Source organism: Saccopteryx bilineata, chromosome 12 (genome assembly GCF_036850765.1).
Source record: "Saccopteryx bilineata isolate mSacBil1 chromosome 12, mSacBil1_pri_phased_curated, whole genome shotgun sequence".
NCBI classification, from domain to species: Eukaryota; Metazoa; Chordata; class Mammalia; order Chiroptera; family Emballonuridae; genus Saccopteryx; species Saccopteryx bilineata.
In genome coordinates this window covers 28,530,466-28,555,696 of record NC_089501.1, presented here as the reverse complement: position 1 = coordinate 28,555,696, position 25,231 = coordinate 28,530,466, and the positions used below count along the sequence as shown (strand labels likewise).

At 43.4% G+C, this 25,231-nt stretch overlaps 1 protein-coding gene and 1 pseudogene across 15 annotated transcripts; both read right to left on the bottom strand.

Moving 5' to 3' along the window:
- Positions 1-244: 244 nt before the first annotated feature.
- Positions 245-3,958, bottom strand: LOC136316051 (dual specificity mitogen-activated protein kinase kinase 1 pseudogene; annotated as a pseudogene).
- On the bottom strand, positions 3,645-23,739 carry LOC136316321 (uncharacterized). Of its 15 annotated transcripts, XM_066248328.1 has the most exons (6): positions 23,179-23,230; positions 23,022-23,094; positions 20,897-22,425; positions 6,658-6,831; positions 6,145-6,212; positions 3,657-5,826 (listed from the first exon to the last, which is right to left on the bottom strand). In XM_066248328.1, exons 5-6 carry the CDS (start codon positions 6,150-6,152, stop codon positions 5,298-5,300), a joined length of 537 nt encoding a protein of 178 aa, XP_066104425.1. In that variant the 5' UTR covers positions 6,153-6,212; positions 6,658-6,831; positions 20,897-22,425; positions 23,022-23,094; positions 23,179-23,230; the 3' UTR covers positions 3,657-5,297. The 15 variants fall into 15 exon arrangements, 13 of the variants coding, with proteins under 13 accessions (XP_066104425.1, XP_066104427.1, XP_066104428.1 ...); XR_010727684.1 differs by lacking the exons at positions 20,897-22,425; positions 23,022-23,094 and having other exon boundaries at positions 3,645-3,757; positions 4,310-5,826; positions 23,179-23,739; XR_010727685.1 differs by lacking the exons at positions 20,897-22,425; positions 23,022-23,094 and having other exon boundaries at positions 3,657-4,519; positions 4,690-5,826; positions 23,179-23,739.
- Between the last annotated feature and the right edge of the window lie 1,492 nt (positions 23,740-25,231).

Here is a 25,231-nt window from a genome sequence, read left to right as displayed (position 1 = left end):
ACATGTTTTGATCATTGACACACAGAAATAGCCCCAAGCACAAAGCCGATCCACTTAGGGGAATAATGATAGAAAGAATAAAGATGGTAATATTAAAAATGACACGGATAGAATTTTGGCACATGCTGTATTCATCTTTTTACATAGGTGAAAAGTATGTCTGCACAGAGGCATGGGAAAGAGACCTGAGAGCAATGTGACATGCCCCCGGGCGGAGACTCGCTCTTTGCTGCTTGCCATACGTTTAGACACCAGCCGCATGGGTCCGTGTGCTGGGCTGGTTAAGGCTGATGGTGGAGCAGAGCCAACCTGCAAAATCCACTTCCTCAGCATCGGATCTCTTGATAAAAGCATGAACCATGAGTTGCTTCAAATTTGTTCTCTCTGCAGGGTTGTTTATTAAGCATTTATTCACAAAATCCTGAAATTCCATCCTGAATACTCCGCTGAGCAGTTTAGGAGGAGACTCATTGACTATGTAATCCAACAACTCAAAAATTGCCATGGGAGGTCGGCTGTCCATTCCATAAGAGCTGAGGGGCCTTCCAGGGGTCCTTGGCCTGGGTGGTGTCTCAGCCATATCTCCCTCCACCTGGCACCCAAACATCAGCTCCAGCTCCTTGGCATCTGGAGGAGGGATGAGATACCTCCCAACTGCCATCTCAACCAGAGAGAGCCCCATGCTCCAGATGTCCGACTGCACTGAGTAATGAGAACCCTGGAGTCTTTCTGGTGACATGTAGGACCTTATGCCCATGACGGAGTTGACCATGGAGTCGATGAGCTGTCTGCTGACCCCAAAGTCACAGAGTTTGATCTCCCCATGGGCGTTCACTAGGATGTTGGAAGGTTTGACATCTCTATGCATGATATTGTGCTTCTCTCTTAGATATGTCAGGCCTTTTATTACAGCAATGCTAACTTTTCCTAAAATTTGTTCATGAATTCTTCCAGCTTTCTTCAGAACTTGATCAGAGGACCCTCTGTCCATGTGCTCCATGTAGATGCTGATCTCGCCATCACTGTAGAATGCACCATAGAAACCCACAATGTATAGGGAGTTACGCTCATGTAGAACCTGCAGCTCCCTTATGATCTGGTTCCGGATTGCAGGTTTGATCTCCAAGTGAATTAGCTTTCTGGCCATAACCAGGCTGGACGGCTTGTAGACCTTGAACACCACTCCACCATTGCCAGCACCCAGCTCACTGATTTTCTCAAAGTCATCATCCTTCAGTTCTCCCACCTTCTGCTTCTGGGTAAGGAAGGCCTCAAGGCGCTTCCTCTGCTGCTTGTCCAGCTCCAACTCCTCCAGCTTCTTCTGCAAAGCCTCCAGCTTGGTCCCTGGGTTCCACACCAGCTCTCAGGAATTCCTCTGATTTCTTAAATGTGGTCAATAGCCACATTGTTTGTATTGGTTTTTGTTCCTTAATCTACTGTCTCTCCCCAGACCCCTCTTAGTGGATCTTCCACTTAATACCTTCAACTACCTTCTATGAACTGGTAATTACTATGTCTCCATCTTTAACTCAAACATCTCTCTTGAACTCCAGCTCTATTTGTTCAACGAAATAGAAACTCCAACAGTTTCTGCCAAGCATCAGCCCACCTGCTAGTGTCTGTATGTATCAACTCTGCCTCCCCTCCTTTCCCTATAATGACTGCTCATGCACCTCTAAGGCCAACCTCTGTCCTTGCACACTAGACCCCAAAGACATTATTCTAGAAATTCTTCTCTCCCAATCCTTATCATCAATTATTTTTGTCCTTTGGGTTATTACCATCAGCATACAAATATCTCGTTGTATTTCCTACCTTAAAAATAATCTCTTTAGGTCTGACATACTCTTCCATTTTCTGCTCCATTTGTCTGCTCCGTATTTTAGCAAAACTCTTCCACAGGGTTGTGTATACTCTTTGTCTTAATTGCTTTCTTCCAATCAGGGTTTTGAACCCATGATTTCACCACCTTGTAAAAGTCACCAATGGTCTCCACATGACTATATTCATTGGTCAATTTTCAGTCTCACCTTACTTAACATGACAGCATTTTACATATCTCATTCTTGGGGTGTTTTCTTCCCTCACAATATCTTAGTTTTCATCTTTCCTGCTTAGTGGTTGTATTTGCTTTGGGGTGTGTGTGTGTGTGTGTGTGTGTGTGCTTTCATTTTCCTTGTTCCTTCTTATCATCCCTAAACTCTTAACATTGGTAGATCCTGAAGCCCAACTACGGTAAACCTTTTCCTATCTGTGCTCACTCCATCGGTGATTTCATCCATTTCATGGCTTTAAATATCATCTACATATTTGTGACTCATAGATTGTTGGGGACTGAAATATAAACAGGGTGTTTTTACAATCTGGATATCCAGGGGACAGAGGTGCTGGGCCTAACCACCCATATTATCTGCCCAGTTAACAAAGAGCTATACCTGATTTTTGCTTGTCCCACCCATGTTCTGCGGAAGAGACTAGAAGCTAGTTTCTTACTGGTGTAAAGTTAGATCTAAATGGTATGGTGGGGGTTGTCTTTGAGTTGTCTTGGAAACAACTGAATTGATAATGGCCCATGTTTATTCCCTGAATAAAGACTGATGAGCTTCTGGGGGCCGCCATTGCATCGGCTTAGGAACAGTAGTGACTGTTTGCCGTGTCATCCTCCAGAACCCATCTGTACATATATATATCTTTAATTCTCTATCATTTATTTAATTCCATACCTTTTCCCATTTGAGGACCCCATAATAGACTTTTCATGGCTGGATCGCATCAATAGATTAATAGCACTAGCTTAGACTTCTCTCCTGAAATCTGGACTCCTGGATCCAACAACAGTCTACTCAAAATCCACACTTGGGTATATAAAGGCACATCAAATCAGTATAAGCAAAAGTGAACTTTAGACCTTCCTGTCTCAACACTCCTATAATCTTTCAGATCTGTTAATGGCTTTACTAATCTTCCAGTTTTTTTTGTTTGTTTGCTTATATTTTAATGCTAAAGCCCTGGCTTATTTTTAGTTTCATTTTTGTCTTTCACTCTACACATGTTCAATCAAGTGACCTTTTGCCTTCAACTCTGGTCTAAGCCAGCATCATCCCTAGCCTGGATTATTGTAATACCCTCCTACTTGGTTTTGTATCACTACTACTTTTGCACAATGGCATTTAGAGGGACCCTATTAAAAGGTAAAATTAATTGTGTTACATTACCACTCAAAATCTTTCCATGGCACTTCCTTCATGCAGAATAAAAAGACAAGTTCTTGTAATGCCCCCAAGACCCACTATAATCCAGCCTCCTGTTACTTCTAACATGAACCCCTAAGAGGAAGTATAGGACTGGCCATAAAGCCTGTGTTCTCATAGAGGTGCACCCAAAATTCATGGTTTCAGCTGCGGTCATAGAATGAAGAGCATGGCAGGTTGGAGAAAGCTAGACAATGGGTCTGCTGTTTTCTTCCTGATGGCAGGGTGAAAGGTCATCACTACGTGCCTGGGACCATCACTGCACCAGGCCCCCAAGGATTTCCCTGCAGCAGGCTGGACCATGTTCGCCACATTCATCAGTAAAAGAAAGGACAAATAAATATTGTTTTATCCATCGCATTAGGCAACCAGAAAAACAGAATCCATGCTGGTTATTTTAAGAGACTTTAATAACAGAATTTGTTTAAACAGGTGTTTGATGAACGAAGGACAGATAAAAGAACACTGAGATGATACACAGCAACTACAGAAAGCAGCGACCACTCCTGGTAAACAAAGGGAAGAGGAGAGTGTTAGGAGTGGGAAACTTTCCAGGAGACTCTGTGGAGCTGTGGCTCAGCCTCTGAGGGGGACACAGCTAGTGACAATGAACCAAATCCTCAGAATAGGGCACCCATGTAGCTACGTGCCTGGGACCATCACTGCACCAGGCTTCCCCAACATTTCTGTGCAGCAGGCTGGGCCATGTTCGCAATATTCATCAGTAAAAGAAAGGACAAGTAAATATTGTTTTATCCATCGTATCAGGCACAAAAAGGCAGTATTATTATTCTAAGTTATTTCTAAGCGCTAGGAAGGCTCTCTTTGAGCCCAGTGTGGCTTTCCTTCTTCCATTTCCCTCCACAGAACACTGTTTTCTATGGCGCTACCACTGCCCACTGTTTTCTAGGTCCAGTGTGTGACTGGCAGGGCCGGGCAATCTATCACACACCCTGAAGCTAAGAGGAATGATCTCCAAACACAACTACATGTAAGGAATTCCCTTTAATAAAGAGGAGAGAGGAAAAGTCTGGCAGAGACAAATAAAAGACATTCACCTCAGGAAACTATAAATATAAAATCTTCTGAGAATAATCCTGATTCTCTTGATCATTTAGGCCTTTTCTTCCTGAGAGAATGAAGGTGTAAATTTGCAATGAAGGCAGAACAACTTGTATTTCTGAAGATCTTTGAGCCCCATGACACTTATTCTTCCTTTTTTATTTTGTCTTAAACTTTTTATTCTCTTGTTAATGGTCGGCAGGCAGCTAGATGTTGATAGGAAAAGGAAATAAAGGTACTGGGAACATTAAAGTTTAATAGAACTGGAAATCCTGCTTCAGTAGGAAACTATAGCATTCCATTTACTAGGAAGCTATAGCATTTACAATCCCAGACCCCCACTCCCAGGAGATTGCCCCACTAAAGAGATGAATACCTCCTCTTTCCTGGAGGGATGAAGAACAGGTTTCTCCATATCCCCAGGGTACAACCAGTCCATACCCAGACTATGAGGAGAAGTGCTTCTGTGCTTGTCTTTAAGACATGAGCAGTGGAAGCCAAGATGGTGGCCACAGAGGCCTGTCAGTCTAACCTAGAAGAATCTGATTGGCTAGTGAGAGAACCCAATGCAAGCCTAGAATATTTTTAAAAAACTGGTTGGTTGGATTAAAAAAATGTTAATTTTTCCCGACCCAAAAATATAAACTCAAGCCTAACAGAGATCCGGCCCTTCTCTCTCAGCCTTCTCTCACTTGGGAATGCACGTTCACCTTGTTTGCTCTCAGGTGATGGGCTGGCAGCTGCTGTGGCCAGGGAGCTGTGCAGTCTCCTAAGTACAGGTTTTGAGCAGTGCTTAGACTAGACTGAACTTTGATATGGGCTAAATAAACCATGGCACAGAATATTTAGACTTTGGTCTTTATACTGGGCTTAATGAAGACAAGACTAGACTTTTTCCTTGGCCAGATAGACAGAGACGAGACACTGGAAACCAGTGGGCAGCCAGCCTCCTATTTGAACCTGAATAAATTTCACTGTGAAAACTTAATCTTCTCCAGATGTGTGTTCTGTAAAATGCTTTTTCTGTGACTCCATAAAAGAAGGCAGCTGAGCGCTGGTACCGGGGCCCAGTGGGTGAGAACTGGTCCTGTGGCCAGACAGTGGAGTGCTGGTCCAGGGGCTGGACGGTGGAGTGCTGGTCCAGGGGCTGGACGGTGGAGCGCCGGTGCAGGGGCTGGTTGGTGGAGCGCTGGTGCAGGGGCTGGACGGTGGAGCGCTGGTCCAGGGGCTGGACGATGGAGCGCTGGTCCAGGGGCTGGACGGTGGAACGCCGGTGCAGGGGCTGGACGGTGGAGCGCCGGTGCAGGGGCTGGACGGTGGAGCGCCGGTCCAGGGGCTGGACGGTGGAGCGCCGGTGCAGGGGCTGGACGGTGGAGCGTCGGTCCAGGGGCTGGACGGTGGAGTGCCGGTCCAGGGGCTGGACGGTGGAGCGCCGGTCCAGGGGCTGGATGGTGGAGCGCCGGTCCAGGGGCTGGACGGTGGAGTGCTGGTCCAGGGGCTGGACGGTGGAGTGCTGGTGCAGGGGCTGGATGGTTGAGTGCTGTCCCGGGATGCTGGGCCGAAGGGTAGAGACCCAGCCCCAGACACTGGGCCGGATAGGGGAGACCCGGCCCTGGACACTGGGCCGGGCCGTGGAGCTCTGGACTGGGATACGAGTGGACACCCCCCCTCCTAGAGGGCTGGCAGAGTGCACCTCCCTCCTCCACCCCCACCCCCCATAACTGAGCTGAGGGAAGGATGATGGGAAGACAGCAAGCGCAGGTCCCTTTGGGGGCAGGGCAGTCCTTCCTCTTCCGCTCCTGGATTCTAGCAGGAGATATGTCTGCATTACCTGATCATAGGGCTAATCACTCAGCGCCTTCTGTATCTCACCGCGATGGAAGCCAATGCAGTTCATCTCTGGAAGCCAATACGGTTCATCTCCTGTACAAGTTGGGGATCCAGGCCACCCCCCCCCCAGGGGCACGTCACCATATGTCTTTATGTAGTCTTTTTGAGTATTTACCCACGGATCGTTTTTAAGCTCGTGGAGGGCTGCTGACCTATCTTTGGGGTTGAGAGCCATTGAATTTTTAACAAGGCTTTACATTCCTCTGATAGGAAACTCGGTATTCCTAACTCTCCGGTTATAATTTTCTTCCTTCATTTTGTTTAAATCTTCACCTATAAATGGCAGCTGTTCCCTCGCCATCTGGTACAATATAACACCAAGGATCCAGACGTCCAGTTTCCGGCCCTCAGCACTTCGGCCAAACAACGTCTCGGGCGCCATGTAGCACACAGTCCCACATTAAGCTGTCAGTTCTTCCCCTTTCACCTCCCTCACTAACCCAGAGTCTGTTACCTTCACGTTCCCACCTTCATCCACCAGGACGTTCTCTGGTTTTGGGTCCCTGTGGGTCACACCGTCCCAGCGACAGTACTGGAGCGCTGAAATGAGCTGCCCAAAGATGCGCCGCGCTCCCGTCTCCGTTCTCTGGCCTCTGTCGTCCAGCACATCCCGCCGCTGACATGCCTCCTAATGATGAACAATTCAGAGTCGGAGACAGTCACTTCTAGTAGCTTCATTACATGGATAGTTTAAAACCTTGAGGAAGTCAACCTCCCTGAATGCGTGAGGGCAGTACCTTGTACCTAAAATTTTCACTGCAACATACATGCCTGTAGGGACATGCCGGGCCAGCTATACAGTGGCGAAGCCCCTGTGGTCAGGGTAATTTCCCACGCTGCACCTCTTCCACCTAGGGGTGACTATACTAAAGAGTCAACAGACATAGTGACTTGGTCTAAACAATGGATACAACTTAACTAAACAAATAAAAACACAAAGGGGTAAGTTCTAAAACAATCCATATGTCGAATCCAAGTTGTCCAAGTCAAGTCAGAGTCCAAAGAGAATAGTCCTAGTACAGAAGACAAGTCAAAAATCCAGTTTAACCAAGTCAAAGTCTAAAAACCAAAGTCCAAAGAGAATAGTCTGAGTCACAGTAGAAATCCAAAGTTAAATACAACCATGTCTAAAACCTCAGGTCACTGTAATGCTTCCTGGGCCATAACAGACAATATCCTCAGTCGAGCCTGGGTCTTACACAGGTTAGTTTGTAATTCCATCACAAGGATGTCTCATGAAGTCAGGGACAATCATAGACCAGCGTGGCTCAGGATAAACCATACTGGTTTTCTCCCTTTTGTACCTCATGACCCTTTAAATGAAGAAAATAAATAAAAGGATGCCAAAAGAGCATTCTGTTTATGTGGGATAGTAAAGATTGATACTGACTTTATCAGAAATAAAATCTAAGATGCAAAAAGTTAAATAAAAATGAGTAAAAGTGAAAGTCTGGCCCTCACCTGTGGGGCAGTGAGGACAGTTGTTCCAGCCCAAGGTCATCATTCAGTTCCAATGAGGGGTTGGTTGCCAATTCAAGCTTGGAATCGTCCGTCCCGAGGTTGCCAGCTCTCACTTTGTGGCACTGGTTCAGGCCCAGTCAGGGCACGTATGAGAAGCAATCAATGGCACAACGCAGCGGAACAATGAGTTCATGACATCGTGTTCCCATTGTCTGGCACAGTGAGTGGCAACACAGTAAGTACCGAATAAATATTTGTTCTTGGGATTAATAGAAGAGTTTGGAAGAAGAAGAGAAAATACAGCCACCTATTTCTTTAATTAAAGTGATTCAGAAGAAATCTTAACACACATCCCCGTTCTGTCCTCACTCAGCTTTTGGGGCAGATACGCTAGGAAAGAGCAGGGCTGAAGCCTGGGTTTGCAGGCCTGTGCACACTTGCAGAGGCTGAGGGACAGCCAGCTGATTAGAGCCTCTCTGTGAGCATTGAAGATGACCGTTCCCTCCAGCACTTGCCAAAGGATGCAGTGAATTCGGACCTGCAGTGAGGCTACAAGGTATTTTTACACTTTGAATATCCATTTCCAGATTACACAAAGGACTTCTCAGGTGACCTTGAATAGGCTGTGTAGGTCAACTTCCATGTCACTTAAAGAACCATGTCTGTGGAGAAAAGTGATGATGAGGCTGGTTCATGTACATTTGTGCAAACACTCCAAAACTTCTGGATAAAAAGATATTTATTCCTGTCTTCCTGCTTGGTTTTGATATGCATCCCAGCGGATGTGTTTCCGAAGTGCCTGACGCTCCTTACTCATCTGTTCATACCTTCAGAGTGAGGACATGGAGTCAATAAGAGTTTAATGACTATGTCGGGCAGAGGATGGATACTGGACATATTAGAGGATCATTTTGTAAAATATCTGATTGTCTAACCACTATGCTGTACATTGGGAACTAACACAAAATAATATTGACTGTAAACAGTAATTGAAAGGAGTTTTTAATTGTGTTTTAAAGAAGGAGGCACTGGAAAACTGATCGGGAGCTCTGTGCCAGTTTGTGTGCATGTTTGTGACAGAGACACAGGCTGCTGACTGATGGTCTTCACTGTAGGATTCTTTGACCTGGCTCTTGGAGGGATGCCATTCTGGTGATTATTGTAGGTCATTTCTCCAAATACAATGGTGCCAATCACTTGCTTCAGAGACAACACTTTAATCTCTTGTCTGGAAGATACGCAGTGTTGGCTAATGTTGTTAGAGACCAATGGGAGAAGGGCCCCAGGCATCTTCTTGTTCAGTGGAGAGACATTCACTTAATCCTTCAGTTGCTCAATTTGCCTGGGGTCCTATAGAGTTTCTTTGATTTAATCTCTAAATCCTCTGTTGGGCCGGAGAACAGAATCTGTGATTTTTTTAACAGCTACTTAAACAAAGTTAATGATCCTTCTGTATCAAACCCAATTGCACCCCCGTGATGCCTCTTCATTTGCGAGAGTGTCTTGGGTTCTGAGGTCCAAGCCAGCTAGCTGCTCTTTTCCTCTTCAAGGACCTTGTCTTGTGCTCTGATCTTCCCTCCAGCTGCCAGAACTGGTCACTGTCATTCCTTCTGTGGTTCACTTTATTCTTATGAACCTCTCTAAATTGTTTCACTATCATTGTATAGAATTTCAGAAGAGAACAGTGGAAATGAAATGTACTCAATCCTTCATGTGTAGCTGAAATTCAAATATAGATACAGGCCAATCCCAATGCTAGTTACTCCACAGGAAAAACTTTAAGAAATTGCTACAACACAGGGAAGCTAGACTTTAGTGGTCTTGCTTGTAGATCTTGGGTAAATTAGAACAATTTATTGATACTAAAGGATTTCTAGGCCCTGGCCAGCCTACTCATGCATAGAGCATCAGCCTGGCGTGTGGATGTCCTCAGTTCAATTCCGGTTAGGGCACACAAGAGAAACAACCATTTGCTTCTCTCCCCTTCCCTGGCCAAATATATATGTATATATTTGAATAATACAATTGTGTCAGTTTTTAACAAATACATTTTGTGTGCTGTAGTGCTCAGCCTCTAAATCTCAAAGTTAGACCCTTGTTTACTGAGGTACATGGCATGGGGACTGATGAGTCAATAAAATTAGATAGTCCTTCTACCAATTTTCTGGCAATGTTGGCAGTTAACTAGTAACTTACATGTCCATGGCAACACTGAGGGCAACTTGTACTCTGTCATGGATACACCTACGTGTCACATAACAATTGTTGGCAAATGAATTATTCAAAAGTCAGCGAGCTCTTGAGTGGGACACTTGTAACCAGCCAACTCAATAAATTAAAATTTTTAATAAAAAAATATATATAGGAATGATTAGAATTGAAATCATTAACAAATCCAGAGCAGTCCTTTGTAAAAATGATTTATATGTTATATGAAATAAAATAATTAAATTAATAAAAAAAAGTCAGCTCTTGAAAGTGTATTTTACTTAAAGACTAAAAAAGACAGTTTGTTTTCATAGTGTTTGAGAGATTCATTCTACAGTGTTTTCTTACTTTAACAGAATTTCATTAAAAAAAAATGATTTCTAAGAATTTTCCTGAAACTCCACCACAGCACAGTAATTTTGGGTTGTTAACTTATTATTCCACACTCTTGTGAATGTGTATTTTCTGATTAAGTGGAGATACTTTTCATATTGAGCCAATATGTAAAGATTTGTCCTAAAATTACTTTTTTAAGTTCAAGACAGTGCATAGTTCTAATACTTTGGGATAAATTGGAGAAATACATGTTTATTTCATCAGTGTTTTTAAGGATATTTATCTTCATGGTTGCTTTGTCCTAATCTTTTCATAAAGAAGATCCTAAATTATTTATCTGCATTCAGTGATATATTTTATCTTTTCAATGTTGTGTCTTTGTGCCTTCTCCAGCTTTGTTCTGTTTGTTTTGAGGTTCATTATGTGACAAGGTGGCCAGAAATTGTAAAAACTGTTAGCAGAAGTAAATGCCATTTCTTGTATTCTGTATGACTTTCTGGAACCCTCCTGACTTTCTGTAACCCCACTGGAAATATTTAGGTTTCCATGTATACTTGTAGACTGAGTTGAAAACCACAGAATGTACTAAGCCCAGACATGTAACCTGTTAAGTTAATCGCAAGTTCTTTCTTCTATGTGATAGCTTCTGAAAGGCTATGGTTTTTGCTTACAAAAACTCGAGATTCTTGCTCCTCACGGCAGCTGATTTGGTATTTGTTTTGCCCCAGCAGCTTGCTTTGAATAAACTCCTCTCAAATTCTGGTATTCTGGTGTCTCCTTGGAACTTGCGGGTCACTTTACAACATTAACCAGAGAGTTACATGGTACTTCTGCTGTGAATTCTCTATGAAGTTTGTTTGTTTGTTTAAGTGAGAGGAGTGAAGATGGAGAAACAGACTGCCACATGCACCCTGACAGGGATCCACATGGCAACCACTATTTGGGGCCAATGCTTGAATAAACTAAGCTATCTTTATTGCCTGAGGCCAATGCTCAAACCAATCAAGCCACTTGGCTGCAGGAGGGGAAGAGGGAGAGAAGGGGGAAAGAGAGGGAGAGAGAACCAGATTGTCACTTCTCCTGTGTGCTGCCTTGTCAATTATTTCTTCTCTTTCACTAATTTTAGTGAATAATTGATCATTTCTTCTTCCTTCCGATACCTTATCCTCCCACTGAAAGAATGACTGTTTTCTCTACCCTGAACTTTCCTGTGTTAAGTAAATACCATATGACTTGGGCACTCCCCAGATTCAGTTATATACCAGATATAACCAGTGTTTGTTTCCTCATGGTTCTCAAGCTTCGTACATTATGAGTTATTTGAAGCATTCAATTTCTCCAACCCATTTATATAATAATTTTGTATCTGTATCATTGTTATACAGTGTGTCCGTAAAGTCATGGTGCACTTTTGACTGGTCACAGGAAAGCAACAAAAGACGATAGAAATGTGAAATCTGCACCAAATAAAAGGAAAACTCTCCCAGTTTCATACCTATTTAGTGCAGTTTGATGTGGGCTCATGCACAGATTTTTTAGAGCTCCTTAGGTAGCTATCCTGTATAGCCTCTACAGACTCGTCACTGACTGATGGCCTACCAGAACGGGGTTTCTCCACCAAACTGCCAGTTTTCTTCAACTGTTTATCCCACCGAGTAATGTTATTCCTATGTGGTGGTGCTTCATTATAAACGCACCGATATTCATGTTGCACTTTGGTCATGGATTCAAATTTAGCAAGCCACAGAACACACAGACCTTTCCTCTGTACCGTCCACATCTCAACTGGCATGGCCGTGCCTGGGTTGCTCCGCTGTATACACGGTGTTACGTCATCATCTGCGCATGTGCACATGCTGCCACATCATCCTACAGACACTGGGAGGGTTTTCCTTTTATTTGGTGCAGATTTCACATTTCTATTGTCTTTTGTTGCTTTCCTGTGACCAGTCAAAGTGCACCATGACTTTACGGACACAGTGTATTTTCAGTTCTCTTTTATACATGTAGACTCTTTTCTTTATAAGATACAATACCTCAATGGCATTGGAAGAGATAGAATATAAAATATTTTGCCAAATGTTAAAAAAAGAAGGTGGTGGGGGTGAGTGTAGGAAATTCATTTTAGATTTTAAAAAATCCAAACCTACAACCACCCTCCTGGTTGTCAAATTTCTGTTGACAGAAATTTTTACCCTCTTATTACAGATACTTTTAGAAAGCTAAGGAAAATAAAAGAGCTCAACAAAATCATGTTATAAATGAGAGCATAGGGATATGTAAAGCCAGAAGCCACGGCCACTATTACAGCAGCCTGGCCCATGCAGGTTCACATTGGATTCGGACAGTCGGTAAAGAAACAGCGGAGCCAAAAGCTGGTGGGCCATAGTCTTTAATCCTAGCTTGCACCCGGTGGGCAAGCAAAAAACACACACTGGGCTCCTAAACCCACTCACATTCAGTGCTCACAAAGCTACTGACTTATCCGAGTTTCCTAGAATCAAAGGTTTCTAGCTCACCAGACTTATTCACCTCTGTTCCCCATCTCCTTCCTTCTCCAGCATCAAACTGCACAAACTGGCCTCTCACTCAATACTCCGCCATCTTGGCTGCTTCTCCTGGCCACATGGCCTTTTTCTGCTCTCTGCTCTGCTCCCTCTGTTCTCTCATGCTAATCATCCCAGGAACCAAGAGGGCAAGCTCTCATTCTGCCCCCATTTTATAGTGTAGATTCCAAACCTTTAATCCAATATACAAAATAGGGAAGTCTCCAATACAAAGACACTTCTCCGAGGCATGATTGGATTGTACCGCCCCACATCAAAACGGGTGGGAAAGGCTTAATCCCAAAACCAAGCACCAGGCTACAAGGATTCTACCTGCCCAGAGAGACACACATTAATATCACCTGGGCGATGGCCTCCTCGTGGGCAGCGCCGTCTTTAACAAAGTGAGCATAATATATTTTATCTGCCCAACAGAATATAAAAGAAAAATTTCCAAATTATTATTCCCATTGCCTTTACTCTAGACTGCATCATCTTTTGTTTATGAATGAAAATATTCCACATCTCCTGGTTGCTGGTTCTTTCTAGCACAAAGTAGCTCAATTACATACACTTAGTTCAAAGGTCATCTAACAGGCTGAAGTTTGATTGTTTTTGATGTAGTATTTGAGTTCATCTAACAGGCTGAAGTTTGATTGTGTTTGAGGTAGTATTTGAGTTCATCTAACAGGCTGAAGTTTGATTGTTTTTGAGGTAGTATTTGAGTTCGTCTAACAGGCTGAAGTTTGATTGTTTTTGAGGTAGTATTTGAGTTCATCTAACAGGCTGAAGTTTGATTGTTTTTGAGGTAGTAGTACTCAGAGGGCAAGCGATGGGATGGCAAGGTATCAGACAGTTATCATGTTCTGACCTGCTCTACAACTCTGAATTCTGGAACAATTCTAAAAGAATCCTTATGTCCCATAAAGGATAAAGTTGGAAAGAATGCCCTTTATATGTCTGATTTTAAGTGAGAATGGCATCAGAAGTTCAGGGGATTCAATGCCTAAGATAACTGAGAAGAAATATACTATGTTTTAGTCTTTAAGAAACTATAAAAAAAATGTCAGGAGACAGAACAATGTGACCAAAATCCTTTTGCCACCAAGCCCGGCTTAGCACAAATAATCATGAGAAACCCCGTAATTGACTTCTAATATCAAAATTCCAAAATATTAACACATTTTACTGCATTAAAAGAAAAACATTTGCATGAAAAAAATGTCAAAACACAAATGACAAACTGAAAATTTTCATTTCATATAAACACAAAGAACAAAATTCTTAATATGAAAATAGCTCAAAAGGACAATAACATAGACAGTTTACAGAAATAATGAATAAATAAAGTGCTTAAAATATAGAAGAAATTTCAACTTCAATAGTATGAAAACAGATACAAATTAGAACTACACTGATCTTCTGGTTGGGGGGTTTAAGAATTTTAAATGTGAAAGAGAGTAAGCTGTGGGTTAACATGAGTCTATTGGGTTTGGGAACTTGGTGGTTCCTGCTGATTCCAGTTATAGCATTTTCTGAACTGTGATGAAATGGAAAGTTAAAAGATAAGTGAAAAACGAAGATGAGGGCAGATAGCTGGAGCCTCCCCTAAGGGATCTGCCCATAAAGAGAAGCTATGCAGTAGAGCAGCTTTAAAGAAGGCACAGAGAAAGGGGAATGGTGTTCTCTTTTACATTTTAGTGTTCAAGAGATAGGAATGTGATATAAGAGAAGTTCAACTTGTGGTAATAGAGGTTCAGAAATTTGGACCAACTGCACTATGAGGATTAGAGGAGTTGAACACAAAATAATTTATTAAAGAGCTAATAAAGCAAGGAATAATTATGCAGCCAAGATCAGATAGAAGCTGGAAAGCTTGAAAGGTGCTCATGGTGTTTGCATCGGGAAATCCTGTGATTCCAGGTGATTGGGAGGCTGCGAAGCTGGAGAGAATATTCCTACCCTCTCACAACTAGAGTGATACAAAAAAGCTCAGGTACTACTGAAGTTCAGAGCACCTGGTAACTCCTGGGGCATTGTGTAGGAAACTAGAAGAACATTATCTTAGTAGTAAGAGATGTTGAATAAAATTGACCCTACAGGAATTGAAGCCTTTACTGGAAGAAGCCTTTTGGACTCACTAACACTGAAAGCCATCTGCCAGCAATAAACTTCCATTTTCTTTGGATGAAAGCAGCACAAATCTAGGTCTCAAATTACTTTTATTAATTTTTAAATAAAGTATCAAGCATTTAGTCAAAATAAGTAGATGCTCAAGGAGACAGAACAATGTGACCAAATCCTTAAAAAAAAACAGAGAAGGAAAAAATTTAAATCAGAAATACACTTTTAAAACTATTCTTTACAAGATATAGTGGCCTTAAACGAAATACTAGAACACCTGGATATGATAGACATCTACAGGACACTTCATCCCAAAACGACAGAGTATACATTTTTCTCTAGTGTACATGGAACATTCTCAAGAATTGACCATATGTTGGGCCACAAAGACAATATCAGCAAATTTAGAAAAATTGAAATTGTACCAAGCATATTTTCTGATCATAAAGCCTTGAAACTAGAATTCAACTGCAAAAAAGAGGGGGAAAAACCCACAAAAATGTGGAAACTAAACAACATACTTCTAAAAAATGAATGGGTCAAAGAAGAAATAAGTGCAGAAATCAAAAGATATATACAGACAAATGAAAATGAAAATACGACATATCAGAATCTCTGGGACGCAGCAAAAGCAGTAATAAGAGGAAAGTTCATATCACTTCAGGCCTATATGAACAAACAAGAGAGAGCCGAAGTAAACCACTTAACTTCACACCTTAAGGAACTAGAAAAAGAAGAACAAAGACAACCCAAAACCAGCCGAAGAAAGGAGATAATAAAAATCAGAGCAGAAATAAATGAAATAGAGAACAGAAAAACTATAGAAAAAATCAATAAAACAAGGAGCTGGTTCTTTGAAAAGATCAACAAAATTGACAAACCCTTAGCAAGACTCACCAAGGAAAAAAGACACAGGACTCAAATAAATAAAATCCAAAATGAAAGAGGAGAGATCACCACAGACATCATAGAAATACAAAGAATTATTGTAGAATACTATGAAAAATTATATGCCACCAAATACAACAATCTAGAAGAAATGGATAAATTCCTAGAACAATACAACCTTCCTAGACTGAGTCATGAAGAAGCAGAAAGCCTAAACAGACCAATCAGTAGGGAGGAAATAGAAAAAACTATTAAAAACCTCCCCAAAAATAAAAGTCCAGGCCCAGACGGTTATACTAGTGAATTCTATCAAACATTCAAAGAAGACTTGGTTCCTATTCTACTCAAAGTCTTCCAAAAAATTGAGGAAGAAGCAATACTTCCAAACACATTTTATGAAGCCAACATAACCCTCATACCAAAACCTGGCAAGGATGGCACAAAGAAAGAAAACTACAGACCAATATCTCTAATGAATACAGATGCTAAAATATTAAACAAAATACTGGCAAACCGAATACAACAACATATTAAAAAAATAATACATCATGATCAAGTGGGATTCATCCCAGAATCTCAAGGATGGTTCAACATACGCAAAACGGTTAATGTAATACACCATATCAACAAAACAAAGAACAAAAACCACATGATCTTATCAATAGATGCAGAAAAGGCTTTTGATAAAATACAACACAATTTTATGTTTAAGACTCTCAACAAAATGGGTATAGAAGGAAAATATCTCAACATGATAAAGGCCATATATGATAAACCATCAGCCAACATCCTATTAAACGGCATAAAACTGAGGACTTTCTATCTTAAATCAGGAACAAGACAGGGTTGTCCACTCTCTCCACTCTTATTCAACGTGGTGCTAGAAGTTCTGGCCAGAGCAATCAGACAAGACAAAGAAATAAAAGGCATCCATATCGGAAAAGAAGAAGTAAAGCTATCACTTTTTGCTGATGATATGATCCTATACATCGAAAACCCGAAGGACTCCACAAAAAGATTATTAGAAACAATAAACCAATACAGTAAGGTCGCAGGATACAAAATTAACATACAAAAGTCCATAGCCTTTCTATATGCCAACAATGAAATATTAGAAAACGAACTCAAAAAAATAATCCCCTTCACGATTGCAACAAAAAAAAATAAAATACCTAGGAATAAACATAACAAAGAACGTAAAGGACCTATATAATGAAAATTACAAAGCATTGTTAAGGGAAATCGAAAAAGATACAATGAGATGGAAAAATATTCCTTGTTCCTGGATAGGAAGAATAAATATAATCAAAATGGCCATATTACCCAAAGCAATATACAAATTTAATGCAATTCCCATCAAAATTCCAATGACATTTTTTAAAGAAATGGAACAAAAAATCATCAGATTTATATGGAACTATAAAAAACCCCGAATAGCCAAAACAATCCTAAGGAAAAAGAATGAAGCTGGGGGCATTACAATACCTGACTTTAAACTATATTATAGGGCCACAATAATCAAAACAGCATGGTATTGGCAAAAAAATAGACACTCAGACCAATGGAACAGAATAGAAAGCCCAGAAATAAAACCACATATATATGGTCAAATAATCTTTGATAAAGGGGCCAACAACACACAATGGAGAAAAGAAAGCCTCTTCAACAAATGGTGTTGGGAAAACTGGAAAGCCACATGCAAAAGAATGAAACTCGACTACAGCCTGTCCCCGTGTACTAAAATTAATTCAAAATGGATCAAAGACCTAAATATAAGACCTGAAACAATAAAGTACATAGAAAAAGACATAGGTACTAAAATCATGGACCTGGGTTTTAAAGAACATTTTATGAACTTGACTCCAATGGCAAGAGAAGTGAAGGCAAAGATAAATGAATGGGACTACATCAGAATTAAAAGTTTTTGCTCAGCAAGAGAAACTGATATCAAAATAAACACACAGCCAACTATATGGGAACTGACATTTTCAAACGACAGCTCAGATAAGAGCCTAATATCCAAAATTTACAAAGAACTCATAAAACTCAACAACAAACAAACAAACAATCCAATAAAAAAATGGGAAGAGGACATGAACAGACACTTCTCCCAGGAAGAGATACAAATGGCCAACAGATATATGAAAAGATGCTCAGCTTCATTAGTTATTAGAGAAATGCAAATCAAAACTACAATGAGATACCACCTCACTCCTGTTAGATTAGCTATTATCAACAAGACGGGTAATAGCAAATGTTGGAGAGGCTGTGGAGAAAAAGGAACCCTCATTCACTGTTGGTGGGACTGTAAAGTAGTACAACCATTATGGAGGAAAGTATGGTGGTTCCTCAAAAAACTGCAAATAGAACTACCTTATGACCCAGCAATCCCTCTACTGGGTATATACCCCAAAACCTCAGAAACATTGATACGTGAAGACACATGTAGCCCCATGTTCATTGCAGCACTGTTCACAGTGGCCAAGACATGGAAACAACCAAAAAGCCCTTCAATAGAAGACTGGATAAAGAAGATGTGGCACATATACACTATGGAATACTACTCAGCCATAAGAAATGATGACATCAGATCATTTACAGCAAAATGGTGGGATCTTGATAACATTATAAGGAGTGAAATAAGCAAATCAGAAAAAAACAAGAAATACATGATTCCATACATTGGTGGAACATAAAAATGAGACTAAGAAACATGGACAAGAGTGTGGTGGTTACCAAGGGTGGGGGGGGAGGGAGGACATGGGAGGGAGGGAGGGAGAGAGTTAGGGGGAGGGGGAGGGGCACAGAGAACTAGATAGAGGGTGACGGAGGACAATGTGACTTTGGGCGAGGGGTGTGCAACATAATTTGATGACAAAATAACCTAGACATGTTTTCTTTGAATATATGTACCCTGATTTATTAATGTCATCCCATTACCATTAATAAAAATTTATTAAAAAAAAATAAAAAAATAAAAAAATAAAACTATTCTTTACAAAGGAGAATTAGGATTGAGAATCATGGCACAGAATAGGAAATTAAAAATAGAAATTTTAGACCTGTAAAATATAATAATCACAATTAAGTTCTCAGTGAATGAATTTAACAGAATTTTGGACACAACTGAAGAGAGAATGAGTGAATCAGGAGAGCAGTATAAGAAAATATCCAAAAGGAAGCATGGAGAGACAAAGGAATAAAAAAATACATGGAAGAGGCAAGAGATAGTTAAGATACAGGTAAGAAAATCTAATATAAATTCACTGGAGTTCCAGTGAATTTGAGAATTTTCCAGAATTAAGATAAGGCCTCAAGAGATAATGTTATGAATTCTCACTACTCTCAAGTAGGATAAATACAAACTGAACAAAACACAAACATATCAGAGTAAAACTAAAGACAAAAAATAAAATTAAAAAGCAGTTGGCTGGGGGGAAAAATTAATATCTCATAAGAAACAATTTTTTTTTGACAAGACAGTGAGCGAGTCAGAGTGATGGACAGACAGACAGGAAGGGAGAAGCATCAACTATTTGTTGCAGCTCTTTAGTTGTTCAGTGATTGCTTTCTCATATGTGCCTTGACAAGGGTGGGAGGGCTACAGCAGAGCGAGTGACCGCTTGCTCAAGCCAGCGACCTTAGCTCAAGCTGGTGAGCCTTGCTCAAACCAGATAAGTCCGCGCTCAATATGGCGACGTTGGGTTTTGAACCTGGGTCCCTTGCGTCCCAGTCCAACACTGTATCTACTGTGATACCGACAGCTCAGGCAATAAAAATAAAATTTTATAATCCAATGCCACATAAAAAATGAAATTAATTTGCAAGGAGAAAAGGAAAGCATATTCCAGCCAAACACCATTTCTTATTAGTAGGTCCTGATCCTGAGCTTTGTTTACTTTTCGTTTTAGAAGGAAGACCAGCAGAAGGGTGAGGCAGTTAAACATAACTTAGCACCAAATTGAGTTTCTCTTCGTAATAATTAAAAAATGGTAAAATAGAATTTAAAAAGGGAATTACACTATGAAAGCGTGAGTCTATATTAATCTTGATGACCCTGCTAGTTTCAAACATTTCCTATGCTATTATGTCTCCAATGCATTGGGAACTATTGGTCTAAATCTACTCAGGCAAATGGAATACCAGTGCATTCTAAAAGGTCTCCAGAATTAGCGAGCCCACAATTTTGTTCATAAGGCTTGACAATGATCACTAAGATGACCATACAGATCAGTAAAATCCCAGTCCAACTTTACACTGTTGTCTCGGCATAGTCATTACTCATATCCCCTTATATACTCCAATGTGTCTTGATTTGGGACAATCCACTGTATTGTCACCAGGCTGACTGTTCACCTGTCCATCATTTTCTGAGCACCTTCCCGGATCTGACTCTGGGATAATGACTAGGGATACTCAAATGTGAATAAGAAACCTCCCGGCCCCCAAATTGCTCAGGAATGGAAGATCTGAGCAAGAAAGGGAAGAGAACCATGTAATGACAATACAAAGTGAAGAGAGTCACACAGAGGTCTGTGCCATATGTTGTTGGCATCTCAGGGAAGGGGGACAGATGAAAGAAGGAACACCTCAGGATCCTCAGTGAGAAGGGCAAGAGACCAGCTCATCAGTGATGTAAGTACCAATGAACCAGCCCCACAGAGACAGATAGGTCTTCCCTTTAAAAACAATGTATTAATTTGTTTTTCTTCATGCTCAGGGAACTGGTGTGGTAAGGATTCAAGTAGGAAAAACACATACAGTTCTTAACGCACATGAAGTGATGAGAAGCAACCCGCCCTGCCTGCTGCATCTTATAATATGTAGAGGTGGAAAAGAAGGACCGTCCTCACCCTGGCACACACAGCATGCATTTCTAGCCCGGCTCTCACCCGCAGTCAGCAGCTGGTGGCATCTGGCCTCCGGCTCTCCTCCCGCAGAATGGATGGTCCCCCCCCCACCCCCCAGAGTACAGCACCTCCCACTCCAGCATTTAAAATACTGACCTCACCGCATCTTGCCTTGCCCTCAACAAGTTTGTCATGCAGGCTTGACTTGCTTCCTTTTGACTGATGACTATATCGGTTGGGACGTAGCAAAAACATTTTAAAAAATGCTCTAAACACTCACCTCATAACTCTCTGCCAGACCTGGTGGTGGCCAGGAGAGGCTGGGGTCCCACCATCAGGCATCTCAGAGGCCCTTCCTGGGGTTTTACTCAGGCTTCTGTGGGTGGGGTCAGGCTGGAGGGCTGGGCTGCAGGTGGTGTCCATGGGTTCTGGGCTGGGCGGCTGAGCAATGGTCCTGGGGCCGGATGGTGGAGCGCTGGCCCAGGAGGCCAGGACGGATGCTGAAGGCCGGCCTGGGACCTTAGGCTGGATGCTGAAGCTCTGCCTCGGAAGGCGGATGCTGAAGCACCGGTCCGGGGGCTGGGCGGCTGAGGACTGATCCTGGGGCCGGATGGTGGAACACTGGCCCGGGAGGTGGGGCTGGATGGCGGAGCGCTGGCCCTGGCCCCGTGGTCAGATGGTGGAACGCTGGCCCTAGACGTTGGGCCGGATGCTGGGTCGCCGGTTAGGACCGTTGGGCCGGATGCTGGAGTTCTGGACCGGGATCCAGAGTCAGACCCACCTCCTCCCGGAGTGCTGGCAGAGTCCACCTCCCTCCGCCCCATGACTGAGCTGAGGGAAGGATGATGGGAAGACAGCAAGCGCAGGTGCTTTTGGGGGCAAGGCAGTCCTTCCCCTTCCGCTCCTGGTCTCTAACAGGAGATGTGTCTCCATTACGTGATCGTAGGGCTCGCTCAGCGCCTTCTGTATCTCACTGTGTTGGAAGCTAATGCCGAAGGGGTTCGTCTCCCCTGGAAGCCGGTGCGGTTCGTCTCCCCTGGAAGCCGAAGGGGTTCGTCTCCCCTGGAAGCCGGTGCGGTTCGTCTCCCCTAGAAGCCGAAGGGGTTAGTCTCCCCTGGAAGCCGATGTGGTTCGTCTCCTCTGGAAGCCGGTGCGGTTCGTCTCCCCTGGAAGCCGGAGCGGTTCGTCTCCCCTGGAAGCCGAAGGGATTCGTCTCCCCTGGAAGCCCGTGCGGTTCATCTCTCCTGGAAGCTGAAGCGGTTCGTCTCCCCTGGAAGTCGGTGCGGTTCGTCTCCCCTGGAAGCCGGTGCGGTTCGTCTCCCCTGGAAGCAGAAGCAGTTCGTCTCCCCTGGAAGCCCGTGCGGTTCATCTCTCCTGGAAGCTGAAGCGGTTCGTCTCCCCTGGAAGCCCGTGCGGTTCATCTCTCCTGGAAGCTGAAGCGGTTCGTCTCTCCTGGAAGCTGAAGCGGTTCGTCTCCCCTGGAAGCCGGTGCGGTTCGTCTCCCCTGGAAGCCGAAGGGGTTCGTCTCCCCTGGAAGCCCCTGCGGTTCGTCTCCTCTACAAGTCGGGGATCCAGCCCCCCCCCCCCCATCACCAGGACGTTCTCTGGTTTGGGTCCCTGTGGATCACGCTATGCCAGTGAAGGTACTGGAGCGCTGAAACTAGCTGCCCAAAGATGCGCCGCGCTTCCTCCTCGCCTCAGTCCTCTGTCGTCCAGCACATCCCACCGTTGACATGACTCGTAATGATGAACAATTCAAAGTCGGCGACAATCACTTCTAGTAGCTTCATTACATGGATGGTTTAAAACCTTGAGGAAGGCAACCTCCCTGAATGCGTGAGGGCAGTACCTTGTACCTAAAATTTTCACTGTGACATACATGCCTATAGGAACATGCCGGCCAGCTATACTTTGGCGAACCCCCCCCCCACACACACACACACACACAGTGCCCAGGGTGTTAATGAACAGGTAATTTCCCACACCGAACCTAGGGGTGACTATAACTAAAGAGGCATCAGAAATGGTGACTTATGGAAACAACTTAACCAAACAAACAAAAACACAAAGGAATAAGTTATAAAACAATCCGTATGTAAAACCCAAACAATCTAACTAAATCCAAGTCGTTCAAGCCAAATAGAAGTCCAAAGAGAAGAGTACAGAAGCCAAGTCACGCAGTGATAAGAAGAAACCCCACCCTGCCTGCTGCATCTTACAATATGTAGAGGTAGAATAGAAGAACTAGTCCTTTTCCTGGCACACACGGCATGCATTTCTGGCCCAGCTCTCACCTGCAGGCAGCAGCTGGTGGCATCTGGCCTCTGGCTCTCCTCCCGCAGAATGGATGGTCCCCGTCCCCCTCGGAATACAGCACCTCCCACTCCAACATTTAAAATACTGACCTCACCCGCATCTTGCCTTGGCCTCAACAAGTTTGTCATGCGGGCTTGACTTGCTTCCTTTTCACTGATGACTCTGTATTGGTTGGTACACAGCAAAAGCATTTTTTTAGGGGCCTCCCACTAACAAAAACATTTTAAAAATGCTCTTAACACTCACCTTGTTACCCTCTGCCAGCCCTGGCAATGGCCAGGAGAGGCTGGGGTCCCACCATCAGGCATCTCAGAGGTCCTTCCTGGGGTTTTACTCCGGCTGCTGTGGGTGGGGTCAGGCTGGAACTAGGGCTAGGTGGCTGAACACTGATACTAAGTCCAGGTGGCTGAGCACTGATCCTGGGGTCGGAGGGTGGAGCATTGGCCCTGGGATTGGATGGTGAAATGTTTGCCCTGGGGCTGGGTGGCTGAGCACTGGTCCCAGGGCCGGATGGTGCAGCATTGGCCCTGGGGCTGGATGGTGAAATGTTTGCCCTGGGGCTGGGTGGCTGAGCACTGATCCTGGGGTCGGAGGGTGGAGCATTGGCCCTGGGATTGGATGGTGAAATGTTTGCCCTGGGGCTGGGTGGCTGAGCACTGATCCCGGGGTCGGATGGTGCAGCATTGGCCCTGGGGCTGGATGGTGAAGTGTTTTCCCTGGGGCTGGGTGGCTGAGCACTGGTCCCAGGGCCGGATGGTGCAGCATTGGCCCTGGGGCTGGATGGTGAAGTGTTTGCCCTGGGGCTGGGTGGCTGAGCACTGGTCCCAGGGCCGGATGGTGCAGCATTGGCCCTGGGGAATGGCCCTCCATTTCTACCAGTAACACATTCTATAGAATATGCAGGGGAGATGAACAGAATGGAGTTAGAATGGGAATAGAACTTAAGGAAGATGTCAAAACAGAAAGAATAGCTTTGGGAATCACTATATAGAGGAATGATCAGAGTCAGGAGGATAGGTCAGAATGCAGATAAGAAAAAGTAGAAAATAGAGGCAGTAATACTTGCAGAGTAAGCTTCTGCATATAGCACAGAGATTACTGGAATAGGTCATATCACAAGGGCAAATGTTGTCACAGAGTGGCAAATATAGCAAAAAAACCCACATAGACCAATGTCCAAGTACCTAGTGCAGAACAGAATATGAAATCAATAAATGCTATCTCAGTGAAAAACAGTGGATAGTGAGACTGAGAGAAAGCTAAGCTGAGGGTGTGGTTTTACAATATAGGGAACTGTAACTGGGGAAATTGGAAGAGAACATTTCAGAAAAAAAGACAAGTGAAAGCCAAATAAGTAAAAACCAGAGCCTATTGACTCCCTCCAGAACCACAAAGAAATTTTAAGGTGAAGTGGATAGTTTTTAAAGAAACAAAACTCTGACATTAAATTCTTTAGAAACTAAAGATCTACTTACTCAAGTGCATTACCCTAAACCAAAGCCAAATCAAACTATGACAGGCAGTTAGACAGGCACGGGCAGAGCAAGGACAATGGCCAGGTACAGAAGGTCACCAGGGCAAAACGTCCTAGATGCCTAGCGCCCTGGTTTTCTCAGGCAATACTGGAAAATTAAGGCCTTGCCCCAGGGTGACATTTCCTCCCCTAGCATACCACTGGTCATGCAGTTTAAACCCCCCTGACCTTTTATATCCCCGGTTGTGTGGTTTAGAGCCACCCACCCCAAAATTTTAATTGCTAGTCATGCAGTAGACTCCCTTGGAGGAGGAATAAGAAGCCAGACTGGTAGCATGAAACTCCCATTCAAGCCCTTCCACGACCACTTCCTTTAGCATTAATCACTCAGGACGTGAGGTTCTGACCTGCATCAAATAATCTTAGAAGGAAAACCTTGGATCAAACTAGAGATAACTTCTAGACCTCAGTCCTGGTTTCAGCTCTAGGTCCAGAAAAGCAGCAAGGCTAGGCAGGGCGAGGCCATGGCTGAGATCAAGAGTAGCTGCAGTCACTAATGACCCCCTGCACTGGCACTGACCAATCGGTGAAGACCATAACCCTGAAATGACCCACCTGGACCAGCTGATGAATACTCTATTGAGATTCTCCCTTGGCCCTTCCCCTAAGATCCCTGCCTTTAGAGAGGGGATGAAAACTCTCAAGGTGGGGGGCCCAGCATGGCTGGTCTGTGCCTTTCCCCACCCAATGGTGCCTCTCTCTTTGCCCTAAGCTTCTAAGGTTCTTCTTTTGTCCCTGTAACCTATTTCCTGAACCCGTTCCTTC